Raw genomic sequence first — 26,440 nt, forward strand, 5'->3', positions numbered from 1 at the left:
CACGCGTTCTCAAACCGGGTGAACTTAAAAGTAAAAAAAAAAATAGGCACGATTCTGAAAAAATAGACATGATGTGGCGGTTTAACATGGAAGGCGATTTTTTAAAAATCTGACAATGTGCAAAGCGTAGGCCCATGACACAAGCTATCATTTGGCATCACTCCCAAAAATTGCTCTCAAGCGGTTTAGCTTCCAGGAGCGTTCAAAGATTCGGGGATTTTTCGAAAAAAAATTTTACCCCAACTTTCAAACGCGATTTTCTCGGAATTTTGAAAAAAATCGAAAAACCGGATTATACCACTATCGGGTAGCTGAGAATATAAGCTTTCATATGGCACCACTCCCCTGTCTCTAGATCAAAGCGTTCCAACGCCTATATCGCGGAATTTTGAAGAAAATGAAAATAAAATTTTTTGATGCCAAAAGGTAGCGGGGACTTTAACCTACATTTGGGTACAATTCCCATCCCTGTAGGTCCACGCGCTCTCAAACCGGGAGAACTTAAAAGTAAAAAAAAATATAGGCACGATTCTGAAAAAATAGGCATGATGTGGCGGTTTTACATGGAAGGCGATTTTTTAAAAATCTGATAATGTGCAAAGCGTAGGCCCATGACACAAGCTATCATTTGGCATCACTCCCAAAAATTGCTCTAAAGCGGTTTAGCTTCCTGGAGCGTTTAAAGATTCGGGGATTTTTCTAAAAAAAAAATTTACCCCAACTTTCAAAACCGATTTTCTCGGAATTTTGAAAAAAGTCGAAAAACCGGATTGTACCGGAATTTTTTTTTTATGATAAAATAAGAAATATTTTACTAAAAAAATAGAAATATATTTACTATCAAAAACACCAAGAGAAAAGATCACGAAAAATTATCTGTCTTATTTATAAAAATATTTATGTGTTAAAATAATTCCATTAATAACTAGAACCAAACATCTTAAGCTATGGTGTTTTATAAAAGTTTAAAATATCTTCATATTTCATTATACTTTCCAAATAAAAATCAATGTATCCTCTCACCCATCACAGCTCAGCTCAGCTCACTTTACCTTAGCTCACCCAACAGCTCAGCTCAACCATCAGCTCAGCTCACTTTCAGCTCAGCTCAAATGAGCTGAGCTATGGTACATATCTCAAAAGTTTGCTAGCTCAAAATTTGAGCTGAGCTGCGAGCTGAGCTCACTTTTGAGCTTTGTAGCAACCCTGCAAGTTGCATATTGCTACTACTAGTGCTGAAGCACACACAATTCTCATAAAATTACCATATCGCACATTTTATGCGCAATCATTTACTTTCGTTAACCATATATAGTACGTTCTGAACCGCACAACATGAGTAAAGTTCACAGATTAAATTGAAAACTACATGGACGCAAGGAGGATGAAAGAATTAATTTATTGTTCACTTGATAAAAATGTAAAAAACGAAGTGTGGATTAATTAATTTAATAATAGAAATTAAAAATATCAAATGAAATTCATTTATATATGTATACTGAATGAGAAGTATAACTTCAGTCGAGTGTACATGTGTACACACACTCTTTTTTTTCTGGAGAGATGAAAAAAATGGTTTTTGGTTTGTAAATTTATAGTTTTCAGAATGGAGGAACATATAATATTTTTTTTTTTTTCATAAGTATTTTTTCGGATGAAATTATATTATTCATATAAATACTATATCATCGTTATAGAAGAATGATAGTCTATAGTGATCTTTTAGCGATGGTTTTATGCAAAGTAAGCTTATGGAATGGGCGCCAAGTCTAATTTAGAATGATATATCGATGTCTATAGTTTTTTTTTCTTCAAATCATTGTAGCTTCACCGTATTTGATTATTATAGGAGAAAAAACATACTCCTATAAGCTCTCTGTAGATTACTTATAAAATAACTATTGGACCTGTCCCTTCTTGGCGATTGTGTTGGAATTACAAGTTTCTTCATGCCAGTATCAGCTTAGTGGGTTGTCCTGATTTTTTTTTTGTTCAAGACGGAACTTTTGACGTTTAGGCTTTCTAGGTTTTTCTTATTACTTATTCCAAAAAGCTCTGTTACTCCTGCTGTCATGTGTGAATCACTCAAAAACTTTTTGTGTTTGTAAGTTTATCAAGTACTTCAGAAGCACCCTAATGATGTTTTATATCAGCTTTCACTTCTATAGAAGTTGACCTAGGTATAGCTAATCTGCAGTCTTAATATTACACGGCTATACACGGTTCAATGTGAAAAGTTCGCCTGTCAAAATTTACAAGATAAGAGTACTATAACATTGATGTTAGGAAATGTTCTCCTGTAACACTTTGCAGGTTCGGATTAAAAAGTTATTCAAGTTTCGCTGGTAAGCTGTCAAAAAAAAATCTTCCAATTCAGGCAATTAAATTGGAAAGATGACTGAAAATCTAGTCAAGACAAATCTTCCCAACTTGCTCCACTCGCCTCTGTTTAGAAGCCGAGGATTTTTTCTATTACGATCTTGAATAAGATGAATGCCAGAACTTTCCAGTGAAATGAAATATCATGGAACAGCAATGTGAGGAAATTCAGAGTCAACTTTTCAATAAAATTGCCTAAATTGGTAAGATTTTTTTGACAGCTGACCAATTATATACTCGAAACTTGACTTACATTTAAGTTCCTAAGGTTTCTGAACCTGCCCAATAATAGTCCTGTTCCTTTGGGAGTTCGCAAAGTAATACTAGTAAATTACTAGCGATTTCTAATAAGGCTTTTAAGCAAGAAGTGCTCAAACGTCAAACTGTTCACTTTGAAGACACTGACATTCGTTTTTCTACTAGAAAGCATATAAACAAGAGTCTTTAAACAGTCAGTAAAAATTTAGCTTATAAATTCATATGAAAAATTTATTAAAAACCCGTGTTTTATTTAATTAAAAATTTGTATCTGTCATGTTCTTCAAAGTGGGGGTTGTCAGATTTGACTTTGACAGATTCGCTTACATCCCTATGGAACGCTATTTCAATGAAGTCAATGCAATTCGCATCTACTAGGGCAGAAAAGAATAAAGTAAATGTACTGCATTGCATCATCTACTCATGAGTTAACTACCACCTCCAATGGATCAAGCTATCAAAAACAAAACACTGGAAAAATCGTCGAATATAAGCCCAGAGAAAATGATGCCTAGTATCTACAAGGTCTGTTTGGATACTTCTTAAAACCGAAATATTTGTACTTTTGTCAAAAACAATTTACAAAAATACACAGTTCCAGAGAAGGCACCCAAACAGGAATTGGGTTAAAAATGTTAAAAATTAGTAGAAATATTTCTGTTTAAGGCAGTACCCAAACAGACCTTCTTTTATTTTGACAGGCAAAAACTACGTTGCTGCGGTGTATATTTTGACTTTTATTTGGGAAAGCATTTATTTTGAAATTTGAACTAGGAAACTTTCTAACATATTGCAAGGTTGTAGGATGGAAATGCCATACAACCCTATAGTTCTCATCCAGCGATAATGTCAAGTGCCGTACAGTTTTACAAAAAAAAAAAACATTTTGGGGTATTACTTTTGATATGGGGTTTTACCGATTTCAAAACATGTTTTGTAAAGAGAGATAAGATAGAAATATGTACTATCAAAATTCTGCGGTTGTTCCTTAAATCTAAAAAAAAACTCAATAGAAGTTCGTTAACCTTATAGCAGCTGTTGCTTTGTTCAACCATCTGCTTAGAAAATTGTACCTCCTCCATATAAAAAATTCAATTCTTTTATTCGTGTTCCAATTTTTTTATTTTTTTCTAACATATCTCAATTCTTCAAAGTGGTTCTTCCCATGAAAATTGAGATATTAAAAAAATATATATTAGACGTTTATGTCATCATCATCATCTTAAAAAATTATCTACGGTTATTTAATGGTACCAAACCAAAGTTTTCTTGTGCAAAAAGAAATAAAACAAAAAAAAAAAAATAAATAAAAGGTTTCTTCCTAAGAAAAAAGATTCGATATGCAATCATTGTTGTCGTTCGTCGTTCGTCTACCTGTGCGGAGGATAATCGAATACCGAAATTTCTGTTTATTGAAACATCAATTTCTGAAACTCCAGGTAAAGAAAGATAAAAACGGCGACGACGACATCGTCAATAGGTATACGTTCGGTCAGTGTATCTTCCGTCATGGTGCATTTATACAAAATCGTTTGCCAAATAACAAAGGTATTTCCTTTTTCTTGAAAATACCAAGTATAAGTTGGCCCCTAATGTATCATTCTTTGGGTTACATACATATATGAAGTGTTAACAACCACCAAAATTCTTTTTCGATATCTTAATAACAAAGACCACCGACGACATGGACGATTCCGACAAATTTTCGGAAGAACAAATTAACAGAAAAAAAAAACACAAAAACAATTTTCAAGAAAAGAATTGTGACAGAAGACCAAATGAGAGATGATCAACCCAAAGAGAGTGAGGAGAATATTGCAGGAAGATGACGAAGACGACCTACCTGATGATCCCAAACAATGCTATATTCTGTTGTGTGATCGGTTCAGCTGAATTGAGCTGTCCGTCGACGACGTTGTCGGTCGTCGTTGTCGACGACAACGTGCCAGGCCTATAATTTCGGATTTGTGGAAATACATGAGGAAAGATTAAAACAAATTCTTAGAAGTAAAGATGTTACAAAGAGAAAGAAAGAAAAAAAGGTTTTTCGCAGCATCATAACAATTCCAACAAAAATAAAGAAAAAAAGAATTTCAAACGAAAACTCGAACAAAAGCATTTATAGCTATTTTGGTGTAGGCCAACCATTTTCAACCATCATCCATCCATATACGTCCTCCAATGCGTCGCACCGCAACTTCGCTCACCCGTCGCCATGTATCGACGACCATCAGCCTCTCCTCTAAGTAGATTGTGATGTTGTTCAAGCTGCGGGCGTTTACCGATACATCCGCATAAATACATACATCTTAACATAAATCGGCAACAATTACAGCAACAACAAAACTGTGCTGCAAGGGCGGCCTTTCCACCACCCGGTCGCGTCGCTGCGCTGTGTTGCCGCAACAACAGTCGCAGTCACAATCGCAGCCGCCGCTGCCATCACCGACCGACCGCCCGCCTGCTGTGAAAAGTATGCTGGTTGATGTCTTAATTATCCGTAGACACACACGGAAATGCTAAAATATGCTCCATGCCGCGAACTCGACTAGGCTATATAAGAGACTATAACTATAGCAAGCACAACAAGACCAAAAAGATATACTGGATGTACTTCTTGAGTACAGAAGTGGATTTGGTATGTTATTGGAAAAAAGAGGTTTGCAAAATACTTAAGGTAGTGTGTAAGCGCGTTGCAAGCAACTCCTATAACCAAGTGGATTTCCGATACCATTTTCGACAATTTCCTATTATTTGCAAACTTGCATAAACATAGCAAATCTGCTTTGCAGCATTTGCAACAACTTATATCCAACAATTTTCAAACTTGCTTGAAAAAAAAAACATAGTTAGGATTGCAAGTTTTTTCGTTAGTTTTAAGCTCGCATTTCGCATACCCAATTGGGTCTGAAACGCAAGCAAACGCTGGCAATGTAAAAAAAATATCGCGTAGGATCACACCATGTGTCGTTCCAATCATATTTTAATAGTTTGCACCCATTTGAGAACTGTCAAAATGAGACATTAAGGTGTTTAAGAATAAAAGGCATGCAACTTGCGACGAAAGCATGATGTCGCAAAAGAATGCAACTACCAGAATATTAATTACAAATTGACATTTCCTTAAAATAATTTACTTACAAACACTTGGGTGTTTCGGGTCTCTAATTGATCATGATCAGCTGTTAAAAAGATCTTTTCAATTTAGACAGTTTCGTTGAAAAGTTGACGGAAAAGTTTGCAAGAATAATTTCCCTGACTCATTTCACTCGACTAAAGAACAGAACTATCCGGTGAAACGAAATCCCACAACAAAGAAAAATCGTTATTGGAAAAATCTTTGAATGTAAACCCGACTACTTGAATGACGTTCATACAAACGTGACCAACATCAATATCAAATTTACTGTTTTTTTATTCAAAGTGGCTGGAAAAGTAATTTACTGTCAAAAAAGACAGATCTTCAAATTTATTTAAGAGGAGACATTATCGATTTGAAAAAACCTAGTGATTTTTTTTTTTTCAAATTGTATTGAACTTTTTTTTGATGTCAAGCAAATATTAGCAAAAGCCAAAGTTCCGATTTTGATGAATCTGACATTAGTTTTTCTCTTAATTTATATTCAAAAATATTTTTTGAATGCAAATGACTTGACTCTTTCTAAGACATCTTTTCAATTAAATGCCTAGATTAGAAGGATTTTTTTAACAGTGACGGAAAACATTTCTTTCTTTTAAGTTCCTGACGTTTCTGAGCCCTTTACATTTTTTTTTTAAATAAATCGGCAAATATTTATGAATGAATAAAAAAGTTGTTCACAACTTCAACTTTTATGAATTTTACAACTTTTTATCTATCATTTTCATCAGCTTTTGTTTTCTAGAGGAAGGACGCCCCTCAAGGTAATCTACTAAAACCAAAGGGCGCTGACTTGGCAAATCCATCCATGTCTTCTGCAGATAGTTTTGTGGTTCATTTCAGATTTAAGTTGGTTTTTTATCTATTTTCCAGGCCTTCCTACTCTAGGTATGGAATGAAATACCTTTTTGGTCGTTTGTTTTTTTGTTTCTTTATTTTTTTTTTGTTTTTTGTTTTTGTTGTTTTGAAGATATTTGGCTTAAAAGGTATAAAGGTGCCTATGGCGTGATGGTGTGGCAGAGGGATAGGCACGGTAGGTTTTATGACCGAAAGACAAGAGCGCGCACATTGGGCGTTCGGAGAAAATTGAGTTGTTGCCCTGCGCGATACCATGGTTATATAGAAGTTGGTAAAGTTGTAAAAGAGCATTGAGCTTGTGAGGTCTCATTTTATGATGGGACCCAATCTTGGGCATTTATGGGTCCATCATACTGTTTGGTCTGTCTGTTGGTCGTTTCGTCGTTCGTTCGATCGGTTTGAGTTTTGTTGGTCATCGAAAAACAGCCACCACATGGGCGGCTAGTGTAGTAGGCTTTTCTCGGGTAATAAATATACTTGTACATCAGTACACGTATATCTCTAAAAGATATTATGGCTTTAATTCCATGGAAGCTGTTGGGTAATTTTTTTTTTTGCATTCATATATATGATCTTGGGGGATTTTCTGAAAGGTTAAGAATGCAAAAGAGAATTTATCGAAAGTATTCAGGGAATTTCAGGCGCGGAACTTCTTTTTTTAATTGATAACATCATCGAATTATTGTATCTATAGTAGAGTGTTTTTTTTCGAAGAAAAAATTATATATCTTAATCGTAAAACTAGAAGAATTCTTTCAGAAAAAAAAAGGTGAATTGGTTTTGTGACCCTCATTAGGTGTCACGATGGAATTGATGATCGCTGATTGAAGTTTATATAGAAAAAAAGCATGGGAAAGGAATGTTAGAATGGGAAAAAAAGCATCAAATGGTTATGGTTGTCTTGGAATAGCTTTATGTTTGTAGGTTATCAATTTTACCGTAGGGATTTGACTTTTAATGTCTTACTAATACAACTTATTCTAATTAATGTTATTTAAATTTTTGTTTATTTTGTTTTTTTTTTTTTTTAGGGAAAAGCGAGAGGAAGTCGTACAGCGATATACCTGCGTTCAGTATTTCAATCACACCTCCAATCCCTTGGCTATTCGGTACAAAAACATGCCGGCAAAGTGCTATTTGTTGCAATTTTAGTCCTCAGTACATTTTGTGTTGGCCTTAAAAGTGCACAGATGCATTCCACAGTAAATCAACTATGGATACAAGGTAAGTTGTCAAATTGTTTATACAAAGCAATTTAGTCTTTGCAACTAATCTATATACCAGGCAACTCAAGGCAATTTTTTTTTTATTAAAAAACAATTGCTTTAGAAACAATTTGCTTTCACTAGTTTTTCGAAGCAAGTTAATTGCGTTCCCAGCAAGTTAATTGCTTTCCCAGCAAGTTAATTGCTCTTGGAAGCAAGTTTGTTGTTTTTTGAAAAAGTTAGTCAGTTCTGAAGAAAATTATTTGATTTTTGAAGCAAGTTAACTTTGCTTTTAGAAACAATTTGCTTTTTAGAACAAGTTTACTTTCTTTTCGAAATACGCTACTAACATTTCGAAGCGAGTAACTAACATTTCGAAGCGAGTTACCTACATTTCGAAGCAAGTTACTAACATTCAGAAGCAAGTTACTAACATTTTGAAGTAAGTTTCTTCGAGCAAATCAGTTGTTTTTCGAAGCAAACTTGGCTTTGGAAACCAGTAAGGTGCTTTAAGAAGCAAATAAATTGCATTTCGGTGGAAATTTGTTCTTTTTTGAAGTAAATACTATACATATGAAGTCAATAAGTTGCTTTTGGAAGTAAATTAATTTCTTTTCGAAACAGTCAATAATTTTTCGAATCAATTTAGTTGCTACTCGATGTTAGTTGCTTTACCGAACAAGTTTATTCCTCTTTGAAGAGGGTTACGTGCTTTTCGGAGCAAGTTACATGCATTTAGACGCTGTAAAAAATGATTAAAAGAAAACTTTAATATTTTAAACTAATTTATTTAAGAATAGATATGTGATCGGGTGATCGATTAAATTAGAACTGAAACTCGAACGGTTTCTTGTTTAAGCCAAGCTACACCTGCATCCTCATTGGCCATTTGCAGGTGGCCTCTATCGACTCTCGTCCGACTCTATCGACTCTCGCCCGGCGCAGTGTTGCCAGAACCATCCGCCACAGTGGCCCCCCAGAAGGCTTATCGCATCTTATAGGTAGCGCGCTGGGAGCTGGATACGGCGACCTTTAAGAGTGCGATATGGCTGAGAAGTTATTCGTTGTGGTGGATCTTGCACAGCCGGTGTGGTTGTTGCAGATGGTTGAGGTGTTGTTTGTTGTCTTGGTTCTGGGATAACCCGTGGGGTTGTCGCTGGAGGTTGAATTCTGTCGCTTTCCTCGTTTTCGAGGTATGCGGGCTTTAGGCGGTCTATCGAAATTTTGGTAGATCTGCCTCGAATACGAAGAACGAAAAACTTGTCGTGGCGTTCCTCTACCTTGAAAGGTCCTTCATAGGGAGGGACTATTGATGCTTTGACGGAATCATTGCGAACGAATACATAGGTTGATGTTCTTAAGTCTTGATGAACAAAAGGGCGATGTGTAGTGTGCCAAGCTGTCTGCTGCGGCCTAGTCTGTTCCATCATACATCGGAGGTCTTTGATAAAATCGCATTGCGAGCGGTCATCAAGCGTTGGGACCAGGAGGTCAGCTGGCAGTCTGAGTGATGTTCCGTACACTAACTCTGCTGGGGTCGCTTTGATATCTTCCTTCAGCGTCGCGCGAAGACCTAGTAGTATAAGTGGAAGGCGTTTAACCCATTGCGAAGAGTCGTTGCAATTTATTGCGGCTTTTAATGTTCTATGGAATCGTTCAACGATTCCATTAGCCTGTGGGTGGTATGAGGTCGTCATCGTGTGGTTTGTTCCCATACAGACACATAGCTCCGCAAAGACTGATGAGGTGAATTGTCTTCCTTGATCGGATGTTATTTGCAGAGGTGGCCCAAACCGAGAAATCCAGCCTGAAATTAGTGCACTGGCGCAATTCATAGCCGACATGTCTGGCATTGGATATGCTTCGGGCCATCGAGTGTAGCGATCAATGACTGTTAAAAGGTAGCGGTATCCTTCGGAGGGCGGAAAGGGCCCTAGGATGTCGATATTTATGTAAGCAAACCGTTTATCGGGTATCGGGTAGTGTTGCAGCTCGGACTTTGAATGACGTTGAACTTTCGTCCTTTGACAAGGTATGCATGTCTTTGCCAGGTAAGCACAATTCTGGCGAATGTTGGGCCAGACGAAACGCTCGGTCATTAATCGAACTGAAGCTCGGCGACCGGGATGCGAAAGATCGTGAGTTGCATGGAAGAATGATTTTCGAAGATCTTTGGTGATAAATGGACGAACTCTATTATGTGATACATCGCAGTAAATCGGTTGTGGCATGTTTGGAAAGTAAAACAGAGTTAGTTGCATTGAATGGACAACGTTACCTTTTAAAATATTTTGCAGTTCGGTGTCGCTCTCCTGGGATTTAGCGAGTTTTGCATAAAGATCATCATTAGCGTTTACAGAGTCGATCCGCGACAATAGGTCTGCCGCATGGTTATCCTCCCCCTTAATATAGCGAATATCGGTGGTGAATTCGCTAATGAATGACAAGTAATTGGTTTGTCGTGGAGAAGATTTTTCTGGTCGTTGTTGGAATGCGAAAATTAGAGGTTTGTGGTCCGTTTGTATATGGAATTTACGGCCCTCTAACAAATCACGGAAATGGTTTACAGCCATGTACATAGCAGTTAGTTCTCTATCATAGGTAGAATAGCCTTGTTGCGTCTTAGAGAATTTTTTCGAAAAAAAACCAAGTGGTTCGGATACATTGTCGACCAACTGATGGAGAGCCGCACCAGCTGCTATGTTCGATGCGTCTGTAACCAAACTAAGTTCCGCCTCTGATGCAGGGTGTGACAATCGCACTGCTTGAGCGAGAATTTGGCGGCAGTTGTTGAATGCTTCGATTGTATGTTCGGTCCACTTCAAAGGCGTTTTGTCGTTCTTACGGTTCCCCGGTGTCATTGCCAAAAGAGGAATCTGAGCTTCGGCTGCGTGTGGCATGAACTTTCGGTAAAAGTTTACCGTTGCGATGAAGCCTTTTAGTTGTTTTACATTCTCTGGCTGGGGAATGCGCAAAATAGCTTCGACCCGCGAGGGAAGAGGTGAGATTCCATCTTTCGTAATCATATGGCCAAGGAATTCTATTTGTGGCTTTCCGAAGACGCATTTAGCCAAATTTATTGCCAAGTTGTGTTTAGCAAGCCTCTTGAGGACTTCACCCAGGTGTTGGCGGTGTTCGTTAACGTCGGATGAAGCGATGCAGATGTCATCCATGTATGGGAACGCGAATTCAATACCTCGCAGCACTTCATGAACTAGCCGTTGAAGAGTTTGGGCTGCGTTACGTAATCCGAACGTCATATGGGTGAATTCGTACAACCCAAAAGGCGTGATGATGGCAGTTTTAGGTATGTCGGAAGGGTTGATTGGTACCTGATGGAAAGCCTTCTGTAAGTCTATTTTTGAGAAGATAGTCTTACCTCGAAGTATGTTTGCGAAGTCGTGGAGGTACGGGAGCGGATAGCGGTCGGGAACTGTTATTGTGTTGAGACTCCTGTAGTCTCCACATGGCCTCCACGAACCGTCTGCTTTTCGTACCATGTGAAGTGGGCTGGACCAATTGGATTTTGATGGTCTGCATATCCCAGCACGCCTGAGCAATTCGAACTCCCTTTTTGCTGCAGCCATTTTGTCTGGTGGTAAACGACGTGCTCGAGCTGAGCATGGCGGGCCATTCGTTTCAATGAAGTGCAGAGCTTTAGAGTTGGTTGATGCACCTGGAGGTGCGAGACGAGTAATGTTTGGAAAAGTCAAAATTATGTCGGCGAATGGCGAGTTTCGATCTATGAGCTGCGGTGATTGTTGATTACTGGTTATAGCGAAAAGCGGTTTTGTAGCGAAATGGGTGCGTGAATCGATGAGCCGGGATCTTTTTACGTCTACCATTAAGTCATGATGCTGAAGAAAATCGGCGCCGATGATTGGAGAGGAGACGTCAGCGACGATGAAAGTCCAAACGAATGGGCGGCGAAGACCAAGATTAAGCTCATGAGTTACCTCTCCATAAACTTTAATCGGCGATCTGTTTACTGCGAACAGCTGCATTCTGGTTGGACGCAGCTTTTTGTGTGATGCGGACGGTGGAATACAAGAAACTTCAGCGCCAGTGTCGATCAGAAACGATAAATTTGTGTTTTGTTCTTGTAGACAGAGTCTTTCAATCGAGTATGACGTATTCTGATAGTGGTTGGTATCCGAGGGCGTTGGACGGAGTCACAACTGTTGCCGTGAACCTGATGGTAAATTTTTACCGATTCGGCAAGGCTGACGACAATTAGTGGCTCTTTTACCAAATTGTCGATGGAACCAGCAGTCGTCGAACTGCTCGATGGAATGATCGCGTCTACGCTGGCTGGAAATTCGAGGCTGACCTGAGCGTGGTGAAGTGAGCGTACGTTGTCGTGACGGTCGTTGGTGCTTTGTCAACAATTTAGAAAATTCTTGCACCAAATAAGCGGCTTCAGACGAAGTTGATGGCGCATCGGCGGAGGTGTGGGCTTGATGTTCACTGAGCTTTGGTGGTGAGCTGCAGGGTACAATCGCATTAAGCTGTCGTAATTCGACGTTTTCCATAACGGTGTCGGCGATTCGAGTTTTTTCATCCACACCCCCTTTTACCAAGACAACGACTGCATGAACGGATTGTGGCAGACGGGAAGCCCATAAATCGAGTAGGACGGCTTCGCTTAATGAGTCCTTAGCTGTCTGAACCATCTCGTAGTAGAGCTGGCTAGGTTTTTTGTCGCCGAGAGGCATATCGTGAAGTATTCGACGAAGTCGTTTTTGCTGGCTATCGGCAAAGTAATTTGTGAGTTCAGTGCGAATGTATTTGTACTTCTCGGTATCCGGAGCTGCATCAATAATGGATCGGAGCTCGGTTAGCCTTGCGAGTGGCAATTGTGAGCATACCGTATCGAATCTGCGACCATCGTGTGCAATACCTGATGCTCGGAAATAGAAATTCAACAAATAAAACCAATTATCCACATCCGACTCAACAAAAGGTGGCATTTGTAGGCGAGCGTAATAATTTGCAGCAACATCAAGAGCTTGATTGTCACCGTTTTCAACTTGTTCATCGTCGGCCATCACGTCGGGGTCACCACTTTAGACGCTGTAAAAAATGATTAAAAGAAAACTTTAATATTTTAAACTAATTTATTTAAGAATAGATATGTGATCGGGTGATCGATTAAATTAGAACTGAAACTCGAACGGTTTCTTGTTTAAGCCAAGCTACACCTGCATCCTCATTGGCCATTTGCAGGTGGCCTCTATCGACTCTCGTCCGACTCTATCGACTCTCGCCCGGCGCAGTGTTGCCAGAACCATCCGCCACATGCATTTCGAAGCAAGTTACTCGTTTTTCTAAGCAAGTTTCTTATTTTTCAAAGTATGTAATATTACTTGGCTTTTAAAAATAGTTAATTGCTTATTGGAGCAAATTAGTTGCTATTCAAAGTGAGTCGGTTGCTTTTCAAAACACTGCTACTGTTCTTTGCAATTTTGAAGCAAGTTTTTGGTTATAATAAGCAATATTTATGCAATTTCTACGTAGAAATTAATCAATGAAAACAGCATAAATTGATGTAATAAAGTATCAATAGCTATTTGTTTTTGCAAACAAATACTTGCCACGAGTTGCTGGCAACTTGCAATTGAAAGAAACTAAATTGCTTCCCTATAACTTAACATATTAATATTAAATATTTTTTGTATTTTTTTAAAGAGGGTGGCCGATTGGAAAATGAACTCGCGTATACACAAAAAGCCATCGGTGAGGTGGAATCATCAACGCATCAGCTTATCATACAAACAGCGCATGATCCTAATGCGTCCGTACTACATCCGAAGGCCCTGCTAACGCATTTGGAAGTTTTAAAGAAAGCAACTTCAGTAGCAGTTTATATGTTCGAAACGGAATGGACGCTACGAGATATGTGCAACACTCCAACAATACCAAGCTTCGAGGAACACTATCTGGTCGAGCAGATTTTCAATCATGTAATACCATGTTCGATAATAACTCCATTGGATTGTTTTTGGGAGGGAAGTCATCTATTGGGTCCCGATTTTCCAGTTCAAATACCGTAAGTTACCCATTTTTCCTTACATTTTTTCGAAATTGTTTAACATTTTTTTTCTATTTCATTTTAGTGGAATGGAAAAACGAATCAAATGGGCTTGGTTAAATCCACTTAATTTCCTTCAATCAATGAAGAGAGACGATAAAGATCCATTTCCTATTGAAGTTGTCGAACAATATATGAAACGAGCTGGAATTTCTTCAGGCTATACACAAAAACCATGTTTGAATCCACACAATCCCGATTGCCCTGATACTGCACCGAATAAGAACAGTACAACACCTCCGGATGTTGGTTCTATTTTAACTGGAGGGTGCTATGGATATGCCACGAAATACATGCACTGGCCAGAAGAACTTATTGTTGGGGGAGTGATCAGGAACCGAACTGGTCATTTGAAAAAAGCCAAAGGCCTTCAAACAGTTGTTCAATTGATGACCGAAAAAGAGATGTATGACTCATTCTATGATCAATACAAAGTCCATCACATCAGTTGGACACCAGAGAAAGCCGCTGAAGTCTTAAATGCCTGGCAGAAAAAATTCTCCAGTGAAGTAGACAATATGTTAAAGAACTCAAGGATATCAAATTCCTATGACATCTATGTGTTCTCTTCGGCTTCATTGGATGATATCCTGGCCAAGTTTTCAAACGCTAGCCCCTTGAGTATTGTAATTGGAGTTGCAGCGACAGTCTTCTATGCCTTTTGTACCCTTCTTCGTTGGAAGGAACCAGTTAAAGGGCAAAGTACTGTCGGAGTTGCTGGAGTCTTGCTCATTGGAATGTCAACTGCTGCTGGACTCGGACTCTGCGCTTTGTTAGGAATAGTCTTCAATGCAGCTACAACACAAGTTGTTCCATTTCTAGCACTTGGTCTAGGAGTAGATCATATATTTATGCTTACTGCAGCCTATGCAGAAAGTAATCGCAAAGAGGAGACCAAATTCATCCTCAAAAAGGTCGGACCAAGCATTCTATTCAGTGCAGTTACAACGGCAGGCAGTTTTTTCGCAGCAGTTTTCATTCCCGTCCCAGCTTTAAAGTCATTTTGTCTTCAAGCTGCAATTGTTATGTGCTTCAACTTGGCAGCAGCTTTATTGGTATTCCCCGCTATGATTTCTCTAGATCTTCGTCGAAGAATGGCCGGTAGAGCTGATATCTTATGTTGTTGCTTTCCCATATGGAAGGAGAAACCTTTAGCTACCATATCGGGTAGATCAGCTGCTTCGTCAAGTTTAAATAACAATCGTTATGAAAATCCACGAAATTTAGGTTTTCCCATTAAAAATTGTAACAATCGTGGCCTAGGAGTTGGAGGTAGTCTTCCCAATCAGGTTAATCAAGAGGAAGCACTATTATCATGTGCTGAAAAACGAATGTGGCGTTTTTCACTATCAAAATTCGCCTACAAACACTATACACCGATTTTAATGAAGAGCTCGGTAAAGTTCCTGGCTGTTATGGTTTTCATAGGAACCCTGATCTTTGGATTCTATTCGGCGACAAAATTACAAGATGGCCTAGATTTAATAGACTTGGTGCCCAAAGACACAAACGAATATAAGTTCCTTAATGCCCAAACATCAATGTTTGGCTTTTATAGCATGTACGCTGTTACACAGGGTAATTTTGAATACCCTAACAATCAAGCACTATTGCATGAGTATCATGAGGCTTTTGTACGAGTTCCACATGTGATTAAGAATGATAATGGTGGATTGCCGGATTTTTGGTTAACTCTGTTTCGAGATTGGTTGAAGAATTTGCAAGATACATTCGATCGAGAGAGGCGAGAAGGGCGAATTAATCAGGAACGATGGTTTAGTAATGCGAGTGGTGATGCTATATTGGCGTATAAGCTTTTAGTTCAGACTGGTTATGTGGATAATCCGATTGATAAGACTTTGGTAGCTGAAAATCGTTTGGTTGATCGAGATGGAATTATCAATCCAAAGGCGTTCTATAACTATCTATCGGCATGGGCAACTAATGATATGTTTGCTTATGGAGCTTCACAGGTTAGTGTCTTATAAACTAAATTCTTTGAATCTTTGGATGGGACTCATTTCCGATTCCAATAGATTCTGATATTGATCATTGACTCATTATTTTATTCCTTATTCTTCTTTTTGTTTTTAGGGAAAATTACGACCCGAACCACGTGCTTATGAACACTCGCCATTAGAAGTCGAATTGAAAATTCCAAAGAGCCAACCACTTGTCTACACACAGCTGCCATTTTACTTGCACGGTCTGACAGATACATCGGAAATCAAGAGTCTCATTGGACACATTCGTGATTTGAGTGAAAAATTCGAAACAAGAGGCCTACCCAATTATCCATCGGGTAAGTGTTTCAAAAAGTCCCCTTTACACTCTTGTAAAAAGGGAAGTCTTTAATAAAGATCTCTTTTTCATATCATATTATTATTTTATAGGCATTCCATTCATCTTCTGGGAGCAATACATGACTTTGCGTTCATCGTTGGCACTGATCTTACTTTGTTCACTGGCTGCTGCATTTGTCTTAGTTGCAACTTTGCTTCTATCAGCATGGGCCGCCTTATTGGTGGTGATTAATGTTGTGGCATCATTGGTGCAGATTTTTGGTGCAATGACGCTACTTGGCATCAAGCTCTCAGCTATTCCAGCTGTGATTTTGATATTAGGTGTTGGATTAATTGTCTGCTTTACCGTGAGGATCTCACTGGTAAGTTGTTTTTTTAAAATTTATTGTCAGTTCACATTCTTATAATTTATTTTCAATTTTATAGGGTTTCATGACATCTGTGGGCAGTCGTGAAAGACGTATACTTTTGTCAATGCAAGTCTCAATGGGACCACTTGTACATGGTATAATGACTTCCGCTTTAGCTGTATTCATGCTCTCAACATCACCCTTTGAATTTATCATACGACACTTCTTTTGGCTACTGTTAGTTGTACTGACAGTTGGTGCCGTCAATGGATTGGTTTTCTTCCCGATTATCCTTAGTATACTTGGTCCAGAAGCCGAATTGATACCCCTCGAACATCCGGATCGAATTTCAACACCCTCGCCGATATTGTCACGAAGTAAGAGAAGTGGTGCCAATAAGACTGTCATTGTAAACGGATCACGTTCCCGTTGTAATAAACCACACTACCATCATAAACATGTGAATATCAATGACCCATCATTGACAACAATCACTGAAGAGCCACCATCATGGAAGTCTTCAAATTCATCGATAACAATGAACAATGATTGGAATCAGAAAAATTGTAGTAGTGGTGGTGGTAATGGAGGAAGTGGTAGTAGCAGTAACAATAGCAACAATTATCATTATCAACATCCATCGCAACAACAACAACAACAACAACAACAGCAACCACAACATCAGCAACACTATCAACATCAGCATCAAAATCATAATCAACACCATGGTCCTTCAAAGAACAACAACTATGGTGGAAACATGAATATGGGTGGAAATTACCCTGAACTACAGAGTATCGTAGTGCAACCCGAAGTGACAGTTGAGACACATCACTCAGATTCGAATACAACAAAAGTGACAGCAACGGCGAATATTAAAGTGGAACTTGTCACACCCGGGCGAGCGTTAAGAAGTTATAACTTCACAAGCTAGCGTTAAGAGTATTTTCCAAAATTAACTATTATTAATAAAATCCTTATTTATTTTAGTTTATAGAATTTAAACAAAAAAATAAAAAAAAAAAAACATTTTTGATATTTTTAAAATTACCTTGAACGTATAGTATTAAACAAAAAAGAAAATTAAATATTAACACAAAAAAATGTACATAATAATAAGATTAATAATGATTATAAAAATTTAAGTTAAAAACACTGTTTTTATTTCTATTTTGTCTTTTTGAATTATATTTAATTATAAGTGTGCTTGTAGAGTGTTAACTATTCGTAACTTTAAGATAAACAAAAATCTCTTTTGTATATGTACTTACTATGTATTTAGTTTTACAATTATTATATTTTACAAACAAAAAAAAAACATCATTAAAAAAAAGTTATTGTTTTAAGAAAAACCTATTTATTTATTATATTAGGACGAACTACTACAATACACCACGTGAAAAAATATCAGTTTTAATTATTATATATTAATATTTTTATTAGTTTAATGTAAATGTATACCTAATTGTATCCTTCAGTTTTTTTAAAACTATTTTTTCCATCTCTCTCACACACACACATAACTTTGTTTTTTTTTTTTTTTTAATAAAATCACACACACATATATAATTAACAAAAAAGAAAAAAAAAACTCATCAGATTAATTTATTTGAACAAAACAATTAATTGTATTCATTAAAGACTGAAATGTTATTACACACGGTATAATATTAAACAAACAAAAAAAAAAAAATAAAATAAAACGAATAGAACGAAATAATAGAATCTCAATCTGGCAGCACTGTTTTGTTTTCTTTGAGTTAAACAAAAATTTATAATTAGAAGAAAAATAACAATAAAAGAAAATAAAAGTATGTACAATTAAAAACTTCACGAAATGGAATAGAACACAAAAAAAAAAACGAACTCTTGTACCTCAAAGAATGTTGGGAATAGAATGAATAAATAAACATAAAAAGAATCAAAAACTAATTAAATTGGTATTTTTCTTTATTATTTGAACTAATGTTTGTTTTTTATATTTGGTGGCCTTAATTAGCCTTTTTCTGAGGTTAAATGCGGGGTAATCGATTTTGTCTTGCAGTTAGGACGTTTCCAATGACTTCATGTTAAAATAGACTATTTTGAAAAGAAAAATTGAAACTATTCGCAATACTTTATTCGTACACTTGTAAATGGATCGGGAGATTTTTTGCTTTTTTATTAAAAAAAAGTACGTATACGCCACACTGTACCACAATTTTCGCTCGTAATACACGTACTATATGGCAAGTTTAGGATTCGTAAAATTAATCGAACTCAACATAGCAATCAGACATTGCATTACAATGATAGAGAATGCGAAAAAAGTGGATTCCGTAATATTGTCTGTGAGTATGGCTATATCTGCAGCCTAAAACCAATGAAAAAGTTTTCTTCAAAGTTAGTAGTTTTAGTTTTGTGAGATTCCTTAGAAAATAAAGTGAAGTTTTGTTACTAAATCGCACGTACTTGCACTTGCAGCTCAAAGCATCTATATACATACATTAGGGTGGGTAAAAAAAAATCGAATATCTGTTTTTTGATTTAATATAAAATCAGTTGCTAGACACCTCCAAAATATACACACCAAATTTCAGCTCTTAATATTAATGGGAAGATCCTTTGTTTCACAGTTTTCCATTTTTACGTCAATATCTTATATTTAAAAATAATCATTTTTTTTATCAACCGACTTCTTAGAAAATTTCTTTACATATTCTTGAAGAAAATTGAACGCTCTACAGAAAAAGTCCTGTCACAATTTTGTTTAAAAGATTCTTGAGGTCCAATGTTTGAGAAAATCATCAAAAATTCGTTTTTTGTGGTTAATTTTGAAACAAATTGAAAAATTTTAATAATCAAACGGGCGGGCGGTAGGAATCATATTGCTCTACAAAAAAGGTCTTGTGTACTTTTTTTTTACTAAGCTAACTATTTCATTCGGACCATTAACCCTTTCGAACCCAAGCTATGAAAATCAATATTAAAAAATGTTACATGTAAGTAAGACGCACTGCCTATGACCACCAAAAAAAGTCGGAGAACTGAGAAAATAACTTTTTATGAAACTATAATGTATGCTACTTCTTCTAAGCAAATAAACAAAACACTCTGCATTAACATTTTTTATATCTTTTTTTTCAAAATTTTGACCATATAAAAATGTGAATTTAAGTCCCTTTTTCGATAAAAAAAATTAAAGGTATGAAATTTGACTAACTTTTTGTAATAATCTAGTAACTAGGCATTATTATCTTACATGAGAGTAACGCTGGGTCCGAAACGGTTAAAAAATTTATAAACACATCTTTTACCTTTTTTCAATTTTCTAGTTCAATGAGAAATTGTTTTTTTTTTTTTTTAATTAGCAAGATGTATTCTTTTAGGGGCTCAAGCGTTAAAAAAAGGTCTTCATTAGAAGATGGCTTTAACGTTTTAGACGATACTAGTATTACAACGAATACTGGTCATAAAAATTAGTGGTCATAAGGTTTTTGTCCTATATTTAGTACAAATTTTTATACTGTGTGACGGAAAAATAATAATACAACTTTTTTCTTGGGACTTCGTACCATTTCCAGAGCCTGTTGAACGTATTAAAACTGAATATTTATTTGTTTGTATACCTTATAATCTGGATTTATGAGTAAAACAACGGAACTTCAACCATTTGAAGATTACTCGGCCATACCAAAGCAATGACAATGGACGCATTCACGAATTTAGTGACTACGTAGTCGAATTTCAATTAGCTTTAGGAATGCGTATTTCCACTACAAAGCTAGTTGACAGATGAAATAAAAAAAAATGTGTTTTGAGTGTTTTAAATAGTTTTTTTCCTTGTAATTTGTAATTGTAATTTTTGTTTACATACTGCAAAATTAATTTTATTTTAAATGGTTTTTTCATCAATTCTACCAAAAAATTAAAATCAAAATATAATTGTTTCCATCAAACAGCTGACTGATAAATGTCAACTAACTTTGAAGTCGAAATTTTTACACAACGTAATGTCGGAGGCGAAATTTTAACTAATTTTTTAGTTGTTTTCAGCCAATCAGAACGAGTCGACTACGCACTGTGGGATGAAATGGGATTCTAGCGCGCCAAAAGTTCGTTTGAGAAGACTATACTATATAAGGTCTTATTTTCTTCTGCATTTACTTTTTAAATTCGTTGTTAACATTTTGTATATGCAGAAAATCGAAAACAAAATAAGGGTGAGAGGGTTGAGGGGTTAATAAGATCGGTTGAAAGAGAAGTATCAATCTCGGTAGGTGCAATTTAAAACTGTCATACAAAATATGTTAATGTATTCTTATTGTTTTAAGATTTGATTTTTATGATATCAAATTAAATTAATTCTTTGCATGAGGGGGTAAGAAGATGGGAGAGTATAGGTATTTGTCAGGGTAAGAGAGATTTATGGACTGACTGCATAATGAAAAGATAATAATACTGCCCTTTTGAAATAAAAACATCTTAAGATTATTTTTTCATATTTTTTTCTGAATCACTATCAGTATTAACATTTGAGTTCTCATTATTTTCCTCATTTTGAAAAAGAAGTCACTTCATCATTTTAAGTTTTTTTCTTTTTTTTATTGTTGTTTTCCGAATTGATGATACATAAGGATCTGAAGATACAAGAAGCATGTTTAATAAATCCGTGTTGGTATTTATTCTTGAATTTTTTCTGGTGTGGTCTCTTCTCATTAGCCTATATTCTTTATTATATGCTTCTGCAGCTTCTTCTGACAGTTGACCTTCGACCGTGAATAAAGATATAATAACCAAATAAGTTTTATTGGGTTATATGAAATTTACTTATTTATTTACCCAACGGCAAACTCATATTGCGAATGACATGAGCACCATGCAATAAAATTTGATGTACGCTAGATGGAAGATAAAACCATGGATAGAGCCTAACAAATAATTTTGCGGTCTCGCGAGCAAATGCCTCAAATTAATTTTTTTTAATCTCCGGGCTGTGTTCCCATTATTTGTTGTTCCTGCGCCTATGTAAATGAAATACAAATTTATCTTTTTGTTCGTAAGTCATTTTAAAAGTTAAAAAATGTAATAACTTTTAAAAAGGAGATACTTTTGAATTTTGGTTATTACGTTAAAAATATAAAACACTTAACACGCACTTGTACTTACTTGGAAGCTTAACTGAACTGAGAGTCTATTAAGCTTTCGCGACTTAAGTAATGTTTAAACGGCTGACAAACAATGGTAATATCACGCATTTATGTTATAATTCAAATCGTGGCATATAGGTATAAAATGGCAGACAATACGACAACTTACCAGTCGGGAAAAATAGAAATGTAACGTCATTTCGATTGATAATCTCTCACAAAATATCGTATAACTAGACAAGTTGGCTAGAATTGGCTGTGATTTTTTGGCAAGTTTAGCTTAAGACACTAGCCAACCAAGAAAATGAAAAGAGAAGAGCTTGCTCGAGCTTGCAAAATTTTGGCGGTCTTTTGAAAACAAAACTTGTGGATAAAAAAGCACTTAATTTAATTGTGTCAATTATAAGCAACGAATAAAAATATAAAGTTGTTGTTCATCATTACTGATTCCTTACATTACTAAGTAGTGCGGGAAAAAATCTTAGCTCATATCTGTTAATTAAAAGAGGAATATCGATTGATTGAAAATGGACCAATTTGGCTTGGAAATTTAAATTATTAAAAATTCTCTATGATACGACGAATAACGGAGAAGTGTGTTGGGTTTTCCAATAATGGGTACTAGAATTCTTTTAGTTCAAGTATTAAGAGTGTTCTTTGAAAATATTAAATATTTTCGAAACTATTTTTGAAAATGGGTTTTGGCGCACTAGAGTCCCATTTCATCCCACAGTGCTACGTAGTCACCAGGTTCGTTTCAAAAATATAGACGACTTTGCGCTGCGAGGAAGGCTGAGTGGACCACGTAAAAATCGGGTTATCGTTTACAAATCGGTGAATAACTTTTACATTTTTAAAGATAATTGAATGAAATAAATTTTATTATTTAGATAATAAACAAGGCTAAATGTCTTTATCCCCATAATTTCCAAATTTGTGCACTTGTAATTAAGAGAGAACAAAACATGATAAAATTTTAGTTGTTTTAGAACGACCTGTAAGACATTGGTTTGTTTCTTAGTTAGACTAAAATTTTTATTTTTTTTATTTCTATTTTGGATTGAGGTTGAATCAAACTTCGGAGTAAAACTATTTTGAAAATCTAAAAATGTATTTTTCATAGAAAAAAATTAATCGAAACTGAAGCTATTTTTCCTTATGTTACAATGTTTGAACATGTGTAACTTCTGCAATTATTGTTAAAATTCATCGAAATAAAAAGAAATAAGTACCTCAACTCAAATACTAACACATTGATTAGTTTAAGAAATTTATATTAAGTTTTAAGGTCTTAAACAACAAAAAAATGTTAAAAAGTCATTTTTTCTTAACTTTTTTAAAACAAAGTGGTTTAATTTCTTTGTTTTTCAAAGTATGATTTTGATTTTTATTTTATTTAAAAGCTTAGTTTATTGACTATGGAGTAAAGCTATATTTTGTTGGAAAATATTATTTTGTAACCCTCCAATCGCTTTTAAAGGAGTCCCAAAAACAATAAACTGTACTAAGAAACCAGAATTTTTAGATTTTTTGTTATATTTTTTTTATTTTTTTTTCATTATTTTTTCTACCAATATCAAGTTAGAAAACAAGAATTGCTATAATAGTTTTCTTACAATACAACGGAAAACGAAAACACAAGTTCGCAATGTATGGTATCTGGTGTTGCGTGGTAGGTATATGGAATAGGATAAACGAGTTTTTTTTTTGTATTCTTGTTTTTTTTTTTTTAACTGGTTTATTTATCTCTTTCATAAATTTATGATGTTGCATGTTACGTATTCTTCTGAGCAACTGTATGGATATATTTTTTTCTATGAAAACAAAATTTGGAAAGACAGGCAGTCTGTAATGTTATTCGCATTATAATAAAAAAATCTAAATTTCGATCAGATTCCTGCGCCTACGAATACTTGCAAAAGTGATGTAGGTACATACATAGATGCGCAGAAAGATAGAAAAATTCAACACTGAATATCATACCATTTTTTTCTTCATAAATATACCTACCATGACTCTTGCACATAGAGTTAAACCAACGGAAAACGAAAACACAAGTGAATTCGGTTGCGCAAAGCAAAACCGCAATATACACTTGCAAGGCTTGCAACCCTTTTTTTTGCTATTTCCTTGATGCTGATTTGTTTTTTCTACCTAAATAGACTTTAATTTCATGACTTTGGTTCTCTAGAAAGGGAAAGAGAATGCAAATAAAGATACCGAGAGAGAACTGAGTTGAGATGACGTTGAACGTGAGAGATGTATGGCGAAGAAAGGTCACTAATACACACAAACTCATTTACATGAAGTCTGAGTTCGTCATTCGGGGACACCCACTCTTAAAGAGGTTGTGGTGAATATTTAACACCTGAATATGACTTGCAATTTTTTCAGTAACTATGATTTCGTCGTAAAAAGCATTCTACTCGGGTGGGAAACTTTCATTTATTATCATAAATTATATTTAATATTTTTTTTCATGGTTTCAAATCCGAATCTCATTGTAAATAATAAAAAAAAAAAACAATTCCTGTTTAGAATAAAATTAAAATGTTTACTATTAATACTTTATTGAATAATTTATACATAATGCATTTGTACTTGAAAATATAAAAACAAAACCTATATTAAATGACTAATGGTATAAACTTTGGCATAATCTTTAAACTAATTTTTTTTTTCATATACAATTTCAAACTCCTTTCTTTAAAATCTCACTTAAATCACAACTTCTTATCTGCCATTTGAAATTCATCAGTTCTTGAGTAGATGTTTTTGGAATCCACGTAAACGTGTACCTACTCTTATCCCCACTTTGTCGGTCCGATGCAAATAAATATTCTTTATAGTTGACATTTCGAATATAACAATCATTGCCATCCAGCTCAATATCCCAGGAACTCTTATTACCAACTTTGCCACCTTCTGTCCAAGTGTGAACAAAACGATTGTCTTTATCATGTGTGCCTGAAGTTGCAAACAAATATTCATTATGGTAGGCTTTACTTCTAAAGAAAAATTCATCGCCCGATTTTTCAACAATCCATACTCCAGGACCAACTGGTTCACCATTGATTCTAGTGAAAACACTCCTTTTGTCTTCATTTCTGTTGTATTCTGGACCTGCAACATACAAATACTCTGATTTGCCCCTGTTCCAAATGCAAACAAACGGCTCGAAAAACAGATTTCTTGCACAAAGTGGCATCTTCTTGATCATTGAATCGATATCTTCTTTCTTTTGTTTACTCAAATTGGCATTTTTCATTTCTGTCAAATTTTTTAGGTATTCGGCAATATTAAGTATAGCAGGATTATTCAAATTTTTGGCATCCTCAAGCTTTTTAAATAATCCTTGCAAACCTGAGATGACTTGTGAAATCGATTTATGACTGTAAAGATTTTGAGCTATTTTAACAGCTGAAACTTCTGAGAAGCTTTCATTCACAACTTTTTGAATCGTTTCATCCCAGATGTCATGTTTCCAACTGAGCTCGGAAATAGAGTCTGCTAAAAGTTTAACCTCGGTGTTATTTTGATAATTGTCAGATATCATAGCTTGTTTAAGAATTTCAATTGAGGAATTTTTAATTTCTGAAATTGTCTCATTAGTGAGAGCTTCAGCTTTAGTTTTCCATTCCAGTGATCCATTCAGAACAAACAATCGCCTTTCTATTGAATCTACAAGAGAAATGATTTTGAACACATCCCGTTGGTCATTTGATTTCATTTCATTCCGCAATGCAAAGAAAACACCATAAGCCAGGTCGATTTCAGTCAGATCACTTCCGAAATCGATCAAAAGCTCGATATTGTTCTCCGAACTGTTATAAACTTCATGAACAATTTCTGGAATTCGGTCGATGAGGTTCATTTTTCGAAGAATAACTTCAGCTTCGGTAAACCTTCGGTTTCGAATCTTATCAATAACTTCTGCTAGATCTGTTTGTTTCGGAGTTTGCAGAGTTGTAGGTTGTATTTCTTTTTCAAAATCATCGCGAACTTTTTGCAATTTCAATATCCGTGCTTTAATAACCGAAGTAGGATGAACAGAATCCAGCAATGGGCTTGGTGAAGGAGCTTCTTGTTTTGAAGCTGAATTCAATTGGATCAAATTGTTTTGTAGCTGGGTAATAAGGCTTAAAGAAGGAATCTTTTTTGGATTAACCGGGGCAATATAAAACTGAATACAGCACAGGAACAGAAAAATATACGAACAATACAACATTGTGCTTGTTGTTAAAATTTAAACCGAACTCACTGACTTTTAACTTGATACTTAAGAAGAACTCATTGCTGCATTGAACTTTATTTATAAAACTGAGCCATTTTACATAACCATCTCATACTCTGTTATTGCTAGAAAAATGACGTTTTCTGTTTTTCCAATCACAGCGGCGCCTAAAAATTTTCGTCTTGATTGGCCAAGTTTAAAATCATATTCATTATACCTAAATTAGTTAAAAGATATAAAAATGCGAATAATTAAGACTTCTATGGACTTTTAACTGACAGTGTTAAATCTATCAAGAACTGGTTTAGACGTTTAGTCAGAAGAGAATTTATCAGATAAACATTGTAAAATTGAAATAGCATCGTGTGTTCTGTTGTGACGTAGTTAGCTTGGAGTTGGGGATACCCATCTAGGTAAAAAAGTTAAGAATGAATTTACATGTTTAACTGGAATTAATTTCATAAGAATGCGTTGGTAAGATATGGTTTTAAATA

At 35.5% G+C, this 26,440-nt stretch overlaps 1 protein-coding gene across 1 annotated transcript in view; it reads left to right on the forward strand.

Annotated features, from left to right (window-relative positions):
• LOC129917729 (protein patched) overlaps positions 1-18,506 on the forward strand; it is a 33,327-nt gene extending 14,821 nt beyond the window's left edge. Inside the window, exons 2-7 of the mRNA XM_055997810.1 lie at positions 7,666-7,858; positions 13,528-13,888; positions 13,956-15,903; positions 16,025-16,232; positions 16,324-16,595; positions 16,660-18,506. Of these exons, the coding sequence (XP_055853785.1) occupies positions 7,666-7,858; positions 13,528-13,888; positions 13,956-15,903; positions 16,025-16,232; positions 16,324-16,595; positions 16,660-17,517 (3,840 nt within the window). The 3' untranslated portion in view covers positions 17,518-18,506. The remainder of the gene's footprint in view (positions 1-7,665; positions 7,859-13,527; positions 13,889-13,955; positions 15,904-16,024; positions 16,233-16,323; positions 16,596-16,659) is intronic.
• The last annotated feature ends 7,934 nt before the right edge of the window (positions 18,507-26,440 follow it).

This window comes from Episyrphus balteatus, chromosome 4 (genome assembly GCF_945859705.1).
Source record: "Episyrphus balteatus chromosome 4, idEpiBalt1.1, whole genome shotgun sequence".
Lineage (NCBI taxonomy): Eukaryota > Metazoa > Arthropoda > Insecta > Diptera > Syrphidae > Episyrphus > Episyrphus balteatus.